The 15,366-nt window shown below is 42.9% G+C and overlaps 1 protein-coding gene across 1 annotated transcript in view; it reads left to right on the forward strand.

Annotated features, from left to right (window-relative positions):
- The first annotated feature begins 1,578 nt into the window (after nucleotides 1-1,578).
- LMCD1 (LIM and cysteine rich domains 1) overlaps nucleotides 1,579-15,366 on the forward strand; it is a 66,504-nt gene continuing 52,716 nt past the window's right edge. Inside the window, exon 1 of the mRNA XM_516253.8 lies at nucleotides 1,579-1,780. Within this exon, the coding sequence (XP_516253.4) occupies nucleotides 1,739-1,780 (42 nt within the window). The 5' untranslated portion in view covers nucleotides 1,579-1,738. The remainder of the gene's footprint in view (nucleotides 1,781-15,366) is intronic.

A 15,366-nucleotide genomic window follows, 5' to 3' on the forward strand; every position in this document is an offset into this window, starting at 1 on the left:
GTACTGTGCCTATACCACATGCTAGGTGTTTGAGGACATAGCCGGGAGCAAACAAGGCAAAAATCAATTATAGCAGAAATCTGTGAGAAAAGAAATAGGTCATCCCTCATCTTGGAAAAGATAAGCCACAAAAAGCCCTTTCCAGGAATATGTAACAAAAAGTCACAATTCAGGATCCCTGGCCGAGATTTGGGACGACTGGAGATGATGATAAGAACTAAACTGGAGGAGGCTTTCAAGAGGAAAAAGCCTCCAGCAAGAGACAGCCCCACAATGGGAACTGCAGCCTCCCCTTCTCCCCAAATCCCTCCCGAGTGGTGTACTTCGGGACCACTCTTCAGTCTCTGTGCAACCGAGTTTTATTTTAGCCCACAGGACCCTGGTTTTTCTGGCAGGGGGCACTGCAAAGACGGGTTACAGGCCGAACACCTCACAACAGAGACAGCAGTATTCTCTCCAGGATAAAAAGGGCTTGTGTTTAATCCTCAGTCAGGGCAGGGGGGAAATGCCTCTGGGAATCCAAGTCTGTGGAACCGGCTCAGCAGAGAGATGTGGCTTTATAGGCAAACAACGTGGCATAGAGAGAGGAACCTGGCCAATTCTGTCTTGTAAGAGTAGTTATGTTATGTGTTGCAAGGACTCCACATTCCATGGATTTGTGAACTCAGATGGAATCTTGTTTGTCCAGGCCTGCATGACCCCATTTATCTAAAAATTACTAACTTCCTAGTTTATAGTTTACAATCCTGTGCCCGCCGCCCCCCTCCCCCCCCCGCCCCCCTCCCCCCCCCCGCCACGCCCCCATGAGCTTTCTCTCTATTACTCTCAGTCTCTCAGGTTAAAGCCTTGCTCAATAATTCAGCTGTGGACCAGTTATTCTGATTATTTCCTCATCTATCGTCTTACAGTCATCATCATAATAATATCTGAGATAATATGAGCATACAACAAGACAGTATGTCCATAGGAGCATCTCTAAGATCAGGACAGTGATTTCTTGCTCATGGAATAGGAAGGATTTATGTTAAAGCAAGTTATAAGAAAGCAGTTTAATACTTTACAAACGTTAAGTTTAAAAAAATCATAACTCGCTGGAATCTTTTCTCCTCTCTGGATATTGGAGAACTCGCCCAGGTTTGGGAAAAGTTAGCCAGCTCCTGCAAAACCCCTCCTCCCTCAGCCCTCCCCGCGCCCCCTACGACCAGGCAGAAAGGGTGGGAAGGGGAGCACAGCTCAGCATTTATTTCTGGATCCAGCTCACTAAAAATACCTCGGCTCTCCTGTTTGATCACTCTCCCTTTTGACCTGAATGGATCGCGGGAGCCGCGCCGCCCGCCCCACCTTCGGCCCGTTGCCCTTTAAAGGAAAAGGGCGTGGGGACGGATTCCTGCCGCTCGAGGGATAGAAGCGAGCTGGGTAGTCAGGCGCCGCGGCCATGCTGACGTCAGGGCAGCCTGCGCTCTGCTCCGCTCGCTGCCACAGTGCAGAGACCTCCCTGAGGGAGGGGGACAGCCTCGCGCTGGGATTGGCTGGCCTCGCGCGAGCGCCGGCGCGGAGTGGCTGGCGAGGTTTTAGAGGGAGTCCCGCTCTCCAATTAAAGCGGCCCAGCTGCGCCTGGCTGCGCACAGAGCTCCCTCCCAGGCCCGCGAACTTGGCCATTCAGCCGCCGCTGTCCCCGCTGCGCGCCCTCGCGCCTCTGCCTGAGAAGCCAGGCGCTGTTCCACCACCCCAGAAGAGGATGGCAAAGGTGGCTAAGGACCTCAACCCGGGAGTTAAAAAGGTGAGTGGAAAGCTGTTTGTATTTACCCAGATTCTTACTTTTTCTTGTTTCCCCTTCCCATCTGTTCGCGGAAACTTCCCAAAAGGTAATGAGAAGGGAACTCTTTAAATTCCAAAACTGCATGGAAAACAAATAGTTGGGAATACATGTTTGAGCTAACAGGCACACACACCCCAAACCCAATGTTGTGTGAAATATTTGCGAAGGGTCTTATGTCTTTGGTGATGCTAGTTAAAATTTAATTAAGGTTTTATATATATATACAATATATATAAAATGTATATAAAATATATTATATCTATAAAATATATATATTATATATTATATATATATATGAAATCTTATGGTCTGTAAAGGAAAAACCCCTAGCTTCCTCACTCCCTGTCCTCAGGTGGCTGAAGTAAGGGTTGAGAGCATGTAATATTTACTCACAGTCTCCCTTGTGCTATTATCCCAGTGTTTTGTGTGTTTCCCCCAATACACACACACACACACACACACACACACACACACACAGTTTCTTTAGATGGTGATGTTGGCAGTGGCAGCAGTTCCAGCATAAGGGAACTGATTTCTGTCCCCAGGGTCTGCACGTTTCCCTTACAAGAAGGGCTAGCCCGGAGCCCAGAAGGTCACGGGTAAACTCCTGCACAGGAGCCTGCGGCTGTGCCTATAGCTCCAATACTACTTGTTGCCTACCTGAATGCAGCTGGGAGAAGGCACAGGCTGGAGACTTAGAGAACATGTGAACGGGAAGGGAACAGAGAGACAACCTAGGCTTTACAGATCGGGAAACTGAGGCCCGGGGTCACAGAGAGTTGGTTCTAACAGGCAGCTGACTGTAAGGCAAGCCCTAGGCATCCAGACTCAGTCCCTGTCACTTTTTAACTGCACGTTATTCACCAGGTCACTTTTCTGAGCCTCAGTTTCCTTGTCTCTGATGTGGGGAGGATAGGCCTAACCTGCCTCATGGCAGTGGTAGCAGGGTTATTGACACTGTGAGTTAATTTCCCAAAGCAGTCATTGTTAAACTCTGATTTCACAGGGTTTAGTCTTGCAGGGCAAAGTCTTCCTTAAACATCTGCCATTAACCTGCAGGGTAGAATGAGAGGGGGAAAAACAAAAGACGTGAGAATCAAACTAAAGACACAAACAGCCACTCAGAGGCACAGCATGCACTATCTAATTTGTAGCTGTGCTCTTCTGCAGACAACCTGCCCAGACCCTGTCACAGAGTCCAGTGGATCCTTCTAAATGTGGGTACCAAGTCACATTGAATCTGGGCATTTGTCTGGAATGTATCATGCCTCACTGCATTTGCCAAGCTATTTGCAGAATCAAGTCATTTCCCCTCCTACAGAAATTACCATAACATTTTAGACTCTTAGAAGATACCTATTAATTGCTACCTAGTAGTGAGTTATGCATGCAATGCTCTTATTTCTCTATACATTTTTCTGTACTCCTTGAGGGCAAACCTGCCTTGTTCATCCCTGTTTGAACATAGCACACCATGCCACAAAGCAGGACTCAAAAACCTGTGAGTGAGTCATGAGAATATCTGTCCAGCTAAGACCACACTGTTTGCATAGGCTTCATTTTATGCATTATTTTTTAACTTGTAGCATTGATATTTGTGTGTCTGAACTGCCTCCCCAAGTTCAGACACAGAATAGTTCACGGCTAAAGGTGGCAGAGTTCCATTGTCCTCTGGACAGTGAAATGATTCTGAGTATTTTTAATATAAGCTGGTTGATAGTTACTGTATGAGGTGAGATGAGGTATATGGAGACTCCTCCTCCTCACCACAGTCCTGTGTTGCCACTTGGAGGAAGCCTTGTTTTTATTTTCCTTTGCATAGGGGAGTGTGATTATCCTGATTAGAAGTGGAACATGTTCGCCTTCTTGTCACCCCCTAGTGCCAACTTCCTTGGCCTGCAAAGGGTTTGTTTTCCATTTAGATCCAATTACAGGCTTAGAGAAAGAATGTGGTGGGTAGAGATGAAAGGGCAGATTTTTTTTATCTCTTGGGACTGCGACAATCAGGAGGAAGATCACCATTTTGTAGGTTAACCAATGCCTTCAACTCAAAATGTGGAGGGGAGGGAGGAGAGCCGAGAAGCTCCCCTTGCTGAACTGAACGTCACAGAAGTGATTAAGTACTACGTGATATCAGCAACACGCTGAAAAGCTTTTACTGCATATTTATTTTTTAAATCTGCAACAGTATGGGGGGGAGGTTTATAACATTTGGCTTCAGGATGCATAATCGCACTTGGACATTTTGAAACAATTTCATAGACTCTTAGAGCTGCAAGGGGCCTATTTACAAAATGAGAAATGGTTTAAAATGGCATACAGGCTGTTTCCGCTTCCCTACCCCCGAGGGGGCTGGGGCGGGAATCCCCACCAACTGGAAAGTCATTAAAAGATCTTCAGCAGAGAACATAAAATCTAAAAACTGGAGTAGACTTAAAGGTCATCTAACCAACCCCAGACAGGCTGGGGAAAGAGACTCACTAGGGGCCACATACATACATCGTGGCAGAGCTTACAAGTTCCCTAACTTCTCTCTTTCTTTCTAAGTAAAATGCTTCCACCGGCTGCTCTTGAACCATCTTTTTTTTTCTACTAGGAAAGAGAAGGTTTCCTAGCACAGACAGTTCCCTGAGAATGGTGAAATCGCCAACATTTCTTGGTAACAAAGGGCCTTGAAGGCCAAATGCCATTTTTCTGGGTGAAACCAATCTCGACTATGGATTTGTTCTTGTTTATTAAGGATGCAAGTTATTAGTGCAGGCTTTGGCTTCAGATCTGGTTTAAGTCCCAGCTCCCCCACTTACTAGCTGTGTGCTCTTGGGCAAGCTAATTAACTTTGAGTCTGTATCCTCACCTCATTTGAAAGTTGAAGAAACAGTAACAGCATCTACCTCCCAAGATGGCTGTGATAATTAAGTGAGATGATGTACATAAAAGGCTCAGCATATGAGCGCTCACAGTTAGCCATGGCAGTCCTTGGTGGTGGCGGTACATTTCAGTGGGTGCATGGATGCCGAAAGGAATTTTTTGGCGAATGAGGACACTTTTATTTATAACTGCCCCATCTGAAGAGCACCTAACTTTCATTCAGCTGAACCTAAGCCATTGCTCAGCTTTGACAAGCTAAGACAATGACCAAATGCTGTTGCCTTCATTCTCACCCAGCGGATGCAAAATCTGCTTACATGGAACAGTCTTTCCTTCTGAACATGGATTGCCAGTTATTGAGCATTTCACTTTGGAGTTACATAATGTTAGGCCTCGAAGGGGACTTGGAGCGCCTTACTTTTTAGATAAGGAAACTGAGGCCCAGAGGGATCAAGCTCCTTATCAGAAGTTGCAGAGAAAATGTACTGAAGCCTGTTAGGCTCTGCAAGAATACAGACCCCTTGACTGTCAAGGAGCCATCTGTAGGAATTTAGAAGGGATTAGAAGAAAGAGAGCTAGGAGCCTGTTCATAGTTGACTGTGCAGTCACCAGTGGGCTGGCTCCAGAGGGATCCAATTAGAAATTCTCACCCCTCAACACAATGCCCAAGGGGCATTAAATGATGGTACTTCTAAGTCCATTGCCAGGTCCACCTGGATGTCTCTCTCCATGCTTCTCTACATCACATCCCTCTTGGCTTTCCTGTCCTTCAGGCTAGGCCTTCCCTCTGTACTCAGCCCTTCCTGCTTTCACCTCCACTTCCTGCAGTGTGCCAAAGTACTGGCACATCACCCGGGTGAGCTGATCCAATGTAAACACAGCTCCTCGTGAATTGTCGTTGGCTCTCTCAATCTTAAAAACATATTAAACTGTCACTTAAAGACTTTAATAGCCAAGACATTGGAGACATGCCCATAGGTGTGTAAGCAACTTTTTTGCCATAATAGAGCCTTATTTTTTAAAAACAGAAATTATCCAAATCCCTTTTAAAGGCTTTCTAAAAACAGATGCTGAAACCATTACTTTGTGAATTGCAGATTTTTGTCCTAACCTGCAGGTGTGTCTGACTATGTGGAGTTGGGGGCTGACAGTTGACTTTCACCAATGTATCCGCCACTGTGGTAGCGGGAGGCAGGAAAGAGCTTCATCAGATTATCTTCAGGCTTTAATCTAAGCATCTCAGCTCCAAGGCTAGGAATTTGCTCAGAGCTTACCAACACTCCTACGAGTTGGAAAGTGGAAAAATGACTTTGGCATTCCCCTCTGAGGATGCTTGGTTTGATCCTCTCTTCATGCTAACTGACCAAAGGTGACAAGGATGAAAAAAGAATAGGCTGAATTCAGCAAAGGCTGGGGACCAGGAAGGAGGGGCTGCACACAGGCTTTTGTGTGTGTCTTTCCTTCCGCCCTTACGCAGGCCACTTCCCAAGAGGAAAAGGTAAAGAGTAGAGAAGTAAGGGAATAGTTCCTCTCGCAACTCACTAGAGCTGACAGAGCTCCAGGAGAAGTATTCAATTTGACTTTAGGAAGGCAAATCGTCCTTTCTTTTTAGCTTGCACATTCAAAATAGTTTGTGTCTCATAAAGTGGAGATTTGCCATGATAAGTAACAGACCTTGAGAGCTCTTATCTCCCAACCATTCATCCAACACCATTTAAATCTTTATTTTAAGAACAGATTTCTGGCAGGGGCGTGAGTCATTATAATAACTGCAGGCGTTTACTCACTGGGTGACTTTGGACAGGTCACCTTTCCTAGGAAGTGGCAGAATTTGGATGAGAACCAGGGTTCCTTCTGCCTCCAGCCCACTGACTTTTCCTTTACACCAGACCATCTCCCAAATAACAAATGATTATGACAAAATAGGCTTAAAACTTCGTTCCACTGAAAGCGGAATTGTGGAGCAGCTTTTCAGGACATCCAAAACGAAGAGACAGCTGTTGCTCTTGAAGAGCCTTCGTTTAGAAATATCCTCATATCCCCTACCATTTGATAACAGGAAGAGGATTTGGCCAGCAGCTGCTACTGTCTCACCAGGTGCAGGGCCACCAGCCACTTTTGCAGGACTCCTTCAAGATCACAACATTTCCTTAAATCCACATGGAACAATTGGTGTGTCCCAAACCATCGTTGGACGTTTACATATAGCAATAGCATAGATCTGCAAAAGCTCTAGAAAATGCTCTCTATAAAACTTTTATAGAAAGAGTTACATATGAAGTTGAGTCTCCTATGTTCACCAAGGCTCCTTTAGTGGCTGAAACACAAATTTAGTATCTAACCCTGTATATTTGATGCAGAAATTGTGTTTTCACAAAAACAGAAGAGACAAATCAATTATAGTGCTTTGTGCAACTCCCAAATCAACTCCTTGTCTCATATCTGCTCTTCTGTATGAGAAGCAAACCCTTTTACATTTTTTTTCTCAGAAAAGAGAAAGGAGTCTGTTCTTACTTTTATTATCTATTTGGATTCTTGCCTCCCAACAGACTTGTTCTCTGTTAGGACAGGCAAGTTTGGGGCTAGGTAAAAGAGAGGAAGGAAAGACATCTCTAAGGGTCCAGAGATGATTGACATTTTCTTGTGTGTTAGCTCTTTAGCTTCAAGGACTACCATGCAAAAATATTGGTGTCCTTTTTTACACATGAGTAAGTTAAGACTAACAGTTTGAAATGACTTGTCTAAGGTCACATAATGACAGATTAAGAACTCAAACTCAGGCCTCTCTGACTCCAAAACTTCAGTTCTTTTCACTCTACAAGAAACAGAAGGCATTCATAGAAAGCAAAAATCTGGTGAGGAGGGACTATGATTATTACTGTGACTTTCATACACAGATCAATTTCTTCCAGCCCACTGAACTCATTGATAGTCTGGTTCAGAAGCTTCCCAGCATTTGCAAAATGTTGCTAGGCATCTGTATCTCTTTGATATCTCTTGGTCACCACCAGGAGTATACTGTGATAGTCTGGTTCAGAAGCTTCCCAGCATTTGCAAAATGTTGCTAGACATCTGTATCTCTTTGATATCTCTTGGTCACCACCAGGAGTATACTGTCACCTACACCAAATCAGAGCCATTTCTCGGGTATAGAATAAAGACTTTCTTGATTTCTCCTGGTTTTCCAGAAGGCTAATGGACATCTCCCGGCAAAAGACTAGTAGAGAGACCTTTTAAAGAATAATACATGTTATCCTAATACTCTAAAAATAATTCTAGAGACCTTGTCCCAGAGCTTTCAGGAAACTCTGCCCTGGGGATAAGGTTGGCCTTGACATGTGCATTTCTACATGTCTGGTCAGCCTGACCCATGGCCTACCCAATAATATATAAATCACGACCAAGCCAAACATGGCCTGGGCCCCCACCGGGACATGCTTTAAAAGGAAATATAATTGCTAAGGGAGAAGAAACAAAGGCTCCATTTGGCAAGTAACTCTATTGAAGGACAAAGGAGTGCCAGTGTCCAACTCAAGGTGGCTGTTTCAAATCCACATGCTTTGTGTATAGATTTTGTCTCCTCCTCCTGTTTAAAAAATATTGAATCCTTTGTAAAATTTATCTTTGGAGACAAAGGCTAATGAGCCATTGTCTAAAAGAGCTGAGCAGAATCTTGTTATCTGCTCATTCAACCCCTTCATGTCACAAATGGGACAGGGGGAGAAATGGCATATCTGAAATTTACAAAGAAAAAAATGGCATATCTGAAATTTACGTAAGAAATGGCATATCTGAAATTTACAAACTTATGTTTACATGAGTGGTGCCACAACCAAGATACATTGACTCACAGCATCTTTTATGAATGAAGGAGAAAAGAGTGTCTGCTGTATTCTGTCACTTCCACCCCCAGAGTATCCCAGTTTTGTGTCAACCTCATACCCTGAAACTCAGAAGTTCAGGTGGACATTTTGGCTGTGAACTTAGCTTTGGCCACAAGGTCCAGAAGCCACTTCAAGGAGCCGTTAAACACACAACATTTGCAAGCACAAAGATCTAGATGTGACCTGCAGCTCTTCAATTTGCCAGGTCTGCAAACTTCGCCAAGTTACTGATCCTCTCTGGATCTCTGGTTCCTCATTTGAGAAAGATAGCTCACCGTAGTTCTACATTTAAACAATAGTTTAATGAGGTAAAGTGCATAAAGTGCCTGGATACATAATATACCCTTGATAAACATTTCCTCCTGCTGTTATGGATACCCCCTCTCATCAGCATGATGCAAAAATCCCATAGGTTATTAAGTATTGGAATGTGGAAGACCAAATTCAGTTTACCTACATCACATGGGGCTTCTAAGCTCTCAGACTGCAGGACCTTCTCTTTGTAGTTAAACTTGGACCTAGCCATAAATATACTCAGGCCACATCACATTGCAAAATCATGAGAATAGCCACAATTCGTCTTGGGTGTTTAGTCGCTACCCTTTCCATAGCAGCCCTGCCCTGCTCCATTACCAGTCTTTCCCTCCAATGTCTTGCTTATAAGATAGGGCAACAGTCACTCATTTCTTTATATAGCAAATATTTATTTAGCATCTGTTATGTGCCAGCCACTGTGCTAAGTGCTGAATACATGACAATGAATAGGAAAGCTTTGATCCCTGCCAAGTAAACTTGAGTCTGGTAGAATTTATTTTTCAAATAATGTCAGTGTTCTGTGAGTCTTTGTGTTCCTTGACCTCTCCCCTCCCCAACACACACACATACCTCTCCTTCCTTTTCCAACCACCCTCAGATTTTCCAGGACACACACCTTCAGAGCCACATCTCAACTCTGGTCATCCCTACAGTGTAACAGTAGAATGAGTGTAGTAGTCCTCCCAGTTGTCACATTTTAAACAGGGCCTTTGGGAAGAAACCACCAGTGGCACTGAGTGAAAAGGAGGCTGAGGCAAGGGGGACTATTGGCAGCTCTTAGGTCCCACCAGCAGCCAGTGGTCCCTCAGCCTTCCTACAGCGATACGGTGGTAGACCAGTTGTCTTTGCTCAGCATATGTTTTCAGAGGCAGCTGAATGTTTAGGTTGTATTTTTCATAGTACTGATGTCAGGGACACCAAAGGGCAGGAGCATAGGGAAAGGGCTCTTGGCTGACTAATGACCTCATAAGAAACCTGCCCTTAGAAGAGAGCATCTATTTGGGCTGTATGACTCAGTGGCGTTTCTAGGTACTGATTCATGAGGCTGACCATCGAGGTGACTGACCCGTGCAATCTGCTGGCTGAGAGAGGTGAAGGGAAAGTAGATCCCAGCTCTGCCCTCATCCTGGAGGAGAGCCACCCCTCCTACCACGGCACACAGGTGCTCCCCACCCCAACCCTGGCTCGGCCAGCCAGTCTCCTTGTTAAGAGGATCTGACACTAATGTGGGCAGAGGTCAGCATCTGGGGGCTTCTTATTTTAGAGGAAGTGTAAGAGAGAGATGTTTTGAAATCTTGTTAGTGAATAGAGGACAACCTTTTAACCTAGGATCTGTAGATAGAATTGAGGGTGTCAGGGAACTTAAATTAGGAAAAGTATTGCATTTTTTATCCCTAACCTATAACTGAAATTTAGCATTTCTTTCTACTATGAATAAAGACAAACGCCCTAGAAGTTTAGCAGCCCCTATGCCTTTGATACCAATGGAAAGCAGGTATTTTTATATCACATTACAGCTGAGATAGATCCTCATCCTACAATTTATACTCATCCCTGCTCTGAAATGGCCATAATTACACCCACTGCTAGATCATATTCATTAACTTAGTAAAGGCACATCTGTTACTAAGTCACAAATTTGTTTTTTTATATTGATACTATCTCAGTAATACTGGTTTTCTTTGTATTTTTATCTTATGCATTTAAGACATTGTCCTTAAAGAAGAGATATTCTCATGTCAGATAGACAAAGAACCTAAAAATATAAAGACTCTTTCCACATCAAGTTGAGACATTAGCAGCATTACACACCACACACACACAAATATACACATATATGCATAGGTAAACATATATATGTGTGTGCATATATGCACACACATACAGCTGTAGTGGATTGAGGTCTGAGGCTCTTGGAGTAAACAAACTCAATTCAAATTCCAACTCTGCCACTCATTTCCTATTACCTCGAACAAGTCATATTAGTTCTGAGCCTTAGTTTCTTCATCAATAAAAGGGGCCTAAAAGTTATTGTACTCACAACAATCATCTAAGTTCTTGGCACAGTACTTGACATATAAGGAATGTGTGTTAAACACAAGGCATCCTCACCATTAAAAGAGCTAATGAAGGTGAAATGGTAAAGAGAATAAACACATTACTTTGTTGAAACTTTTTAAACTCACCTTTGATTTGGCCAACTCTAAGAATTTATTTTGTCTAAACCTGTATTACACAAATATTATATGCCAGGGACTGAGGTGGGAAATGAAGAAATAAAAGGAAAGGAATTTTAAAATCTGATGGTCTCAGAAAAGGAATAGCCTAATCAAATCATCAAAGAATCATAGGAGTGCCTAAAGACCTTGATCGGGGTACATGTGTGGGACTGAGAGAGATCAGAAGAGGAAATACTTAATCTTACCTGGGGAGGTCAAGAAAGGCTTCCCAAAGAGGGGACATTTGAGCTGAGTGTTGAAAGACAAGGATGAATGAGCTGTTAGGATCAGGCCATAGTCCAGTTTTATGCCTTCTGAATCTGACACCCATATTCTCCATCCTATTTGATTTCCAACTTGGGGAATATCACCCATCTTGGACTGTGGAGAAATACCTTCCACTGTATTCATCCAGCCACAAATGCACATCTTTTATCTTCTCATCTGAGAACCTGTTCCTCTTCTTCTCAAGCAAAACCCATTGGGGTGGCAGGATAGCAAGGCCTGTCAGGCTGCACATAGAAAACTTCTCATGATGATGACTTGAGGCTCTCCCAAGCCCTGCAATGGAGTTCCAGCAAACTCCCCCAAGTTGAGTTTGAATTTTTGCAGGAAGATACAGGTTTGTGTTTTGACAGCAAGAAAAAGGTAGCCAAAAATATGCAATATATATGGAAAGAAAGGAACACACACGTGTGTGCACATATACGTCAGTGAGATCCAGCACATGGCACATGTGAGCAGAACATGAAAACACTGTTCAGAACACCACAGCATGTGTGTGCACCCTGAGCTTCACTCTGAAGCCATTTAATAACAAGAGGAAAAGAAATCTCAAGTAAGACTTTTTGATGTTAGGAAGTGAGGAAGCAAACCAGCGTTCTGAAATATGGGAACTTGGTTAACAAGAGCTGGAATCTTGCATCAAAACAATTTCTTTCACACAGTTCTTACTTCAAATATCTGACTTCGTCTGAAAATGTGAGTTCCTTCTTGCTGTATTCTAGAGCAGGCGATGCACTGAAATGAAACACATATGGCTTGGATATCTCAGTGCTGCTAGGATGATTGTCCTTGATTTTTGTCAGTTGTACATGGTACATTAAACAGAGAAAAATAAAATCCCAGATGATTCCCTGGCAATTATCTGAAAAATAACATTATGGTGATCATCCCTGTGTTTACAAGGACATGAAGAAAGGGCAAGATTTGATGGTACAAGGACATGAAGAAAGGGCAAGATTTGATGGAAAAGCTTTGTTTCCTCTAATCTGTCCTCCTACACAGCCAACAGAACTCAATAGCCCATGGGGAAGATATAACCCTGTAATGAGATTCCCAGCTAATTAAAATGGCTGTCATCACCCACCTTGCACATTTCCATGAGCCCAGCCCAGAAATGGGACCATCACAGGGGAAACCATCCTATATTTATTTGAATAATGTTTATACTGTGTATTTCAGCAATTAAAATTAATTTTAAGAGGTAGGAAGAGGCTTAGGGATTCTCTAGGTCAACTGCCTTCTTTAACAGATGAGGAAACAGACCCAGCAAAGCCAGATGACTTGCTTGAGGTCACAGAGCTAGTTAGTGGGAGAGGTAGGATTAGAATTCAAGGTACTATAGACTTTCAAGTTCAGAAAGACTTTTAAAAACTGTGTTGTGTAGAATCACTTCCCCATAAACACAAGATGAGCTGGGCAGCCAGTTGCTGTCAGAATACCGCTGAGGAACACTCACACCTCCTGAAGATGTCTAATTTTTTTAACTCCTCTAATTATTGGAAAGCTCTTTGTTATTTTGAGCTAAAATTTCTCTCTATGTAACTTCTCCTTATTGGTTTTCTTTATTTCCTTGGCAGATTCAAGGAGGTAATGGCCATTTTCTTCTGAAGTCCCAGTCCCAGTTAACCTACTAAGTCCTACATATTGGTCAGGATGAAGGTCAGAGCATCTATATTTTGGGTTTCTTCCTACCGTCAGGGAGACCTGGTGTCAGTTCTTAGCTGAGTGAGATGGCCAGCACGCATCCCCCAGGGTTTGTCTGGGGATCCATCTTGTTACTTGTGCCAGCTCCTCCACCTGCCTAGGATAATTCCCTCTCCTGTCCTCACTCAGGTGGGGAAGCCCTTCTGTGCCACCAGCTATCCTGTTTCTTGCAAGAGGATTTTTAATGTGGGAAATCATGGCAAGAAAGAGGTGCCAGGCAGCTTTAAAGCACCAAGAGAAGAACTCCAAACCCATGTCATAAACACTCAAGAAAGATCAGCACTGTTCTACATGCATACATGTAGAACATGACTTTCAAAGAAAAAAGGGAGAGAGGGATGTATACAAAATCAAAGAAGGCTAAGGAGGCAAAGAAGAAACGGTTGATAAATAGAGGTAATATCCAAAACTTTTAAAAATTATTTGTAAAGTTGTCATCGCTTATTACTATATGGAATGCTAAAACAGTAACAGGGTAATCAAATTTTGCATGCTTGTGTCTTTTCCTCTGGAGGCAGTACTCAATAAATAACTATGAAGGCTGGCCATTAAAATGAACTTGCTTTCATGAAAAGATACCACTAAGAAAGTGAAAGGCAATCCACAGAAAGAAAATATTTGCAGTATTTATATATACTGATCCCCAGACAAACCCTGGGGGATGTCTGCTGGCCATCTCACTCAGCTAAGAGCTGACACCAAGTCTCCCTGACGGTGGGAAGAAACCCAAGAAATAGATGCTTTGACCTTCATTTTGAATATTTATGTGTGTGTGTGTATATATATTTGTGTATATAGATAGATGATAGATAGATAGATAGATACATACATACATACATAGATCTAGGTTGTATTCAGAATATATAAATAACTTCTACAAATCAATTTAAAAATCCAATTTTTAAAAAACAGGTGAAGACTTGAATAAGCATGTCACAAAAGAAGATATCTAAATAGCTGAAAGTATAGGAAAACATGTTCAACATCATTATTCATTACAGAAAAACAAACGCACAATGAGACAGTGTCACATACCCAGCAGAATGGTAAAATTAAGTACCAACAGGACAGAGTGCTGGAGAGGATGTGGAGCAACTGGAACTCACAGACATTGCCAGGGAGAATATAAAATGATACAGCCACCGTGGAAAGCTGTCTGGTAGTATCTAAAAAGTTAAATATATATCCACTTTGTATTCCAACAATTACACTTCTAGGTGTATGTCCAAAAGAAAGGATCACAGATGTTCACAAAAAAATTTTGGGCAAAAATATTTGGAGCCATGTTATTCATTATAGCCCCAAACTGGAAATAATTCAAATCTCCATCAACAGGAGAATGGATAAACCAATCATTTTATATTTATACAACAGAATATTACTTAGTAACAAAAAATCTAATATATGTAACAACATGGGTAATTTTAAACATGTTAGACAGAAAAAGAAACCAGACACAAAAGAATACCCACCGTGTAATTTCATTTTTACCATGTTCAAAAACAGGCAAAACTAATCAACAGTGATAGAAATCAGAATAGCAACCACCTTTATAAGAAGAGGTGTTTATTGAATAGAAAGTGGCCTGAGGGAACTTTCTGGGCCACTGAAAATATTCTACGTGTTTATCTAGATGGTGGTCACATGGGATATACATATAAAGTAATCGAGCGAATACTGGAGATTGGTGCATTTTTACCGCATGTAAGTTTTCCTTTGAAGTACTGTTAGATAATAATAGAGGCAGTATTTGATAAACAGTTGGAAAGTGATATGTGTCCAGGCAGCAGATTAATGTGAGGCCAAAGCATGGAAAGTGAGTTCCTGCTGCAGCCCCCTGGAGGTGTCACGTTAAGGGAGAACTTTGTCTCCAGGAGCTGCCACCAGGACCCTTTCAAATCTTGCCATTGAATTTAGCCTGGCATCCAGGTTTCTTTGTGATGGGTCCCTTTTCAGCCACATCTTCCACTACAACATTCTGCTGCCCCAGGCAGACCTGTCACTCATTCCCTGAACATACTTTTCTTCCTTGTGGGCGTGCTGAGAGGGTTTCCTCCTCCACGGTCCCAAATGCCACTCCTTCCTCAGTGCCCTCCTCCATAAAACCATCAGTTCTGACTAAGTTCTCTGTCCTGTGAACTCCTAGTGTGGACTTACTCACCTGCTGAATGCACGTTTACTTTTCTGAATGGCCCTGAAGCATCTACAGTGGCTGTCTTGCCTGCTTAACTCCTGTACCATCATATCCTGTTTATGCTGAAATTCTCCATGT

Source organism: Pan troglodytes, chromosome 2 (genome assembly GCF_028858775.2).
Source record: "Pan troglodytes isolate AG18354 chromosome 2, NHGRI_mPanTro3-v2.0_pri, whole genome shotgun sequence".
NCBI lineage: Eukaryota > Metazoa > Chordata > Mammalia > Primates > Hominidae > Pan > Pan troglodytes.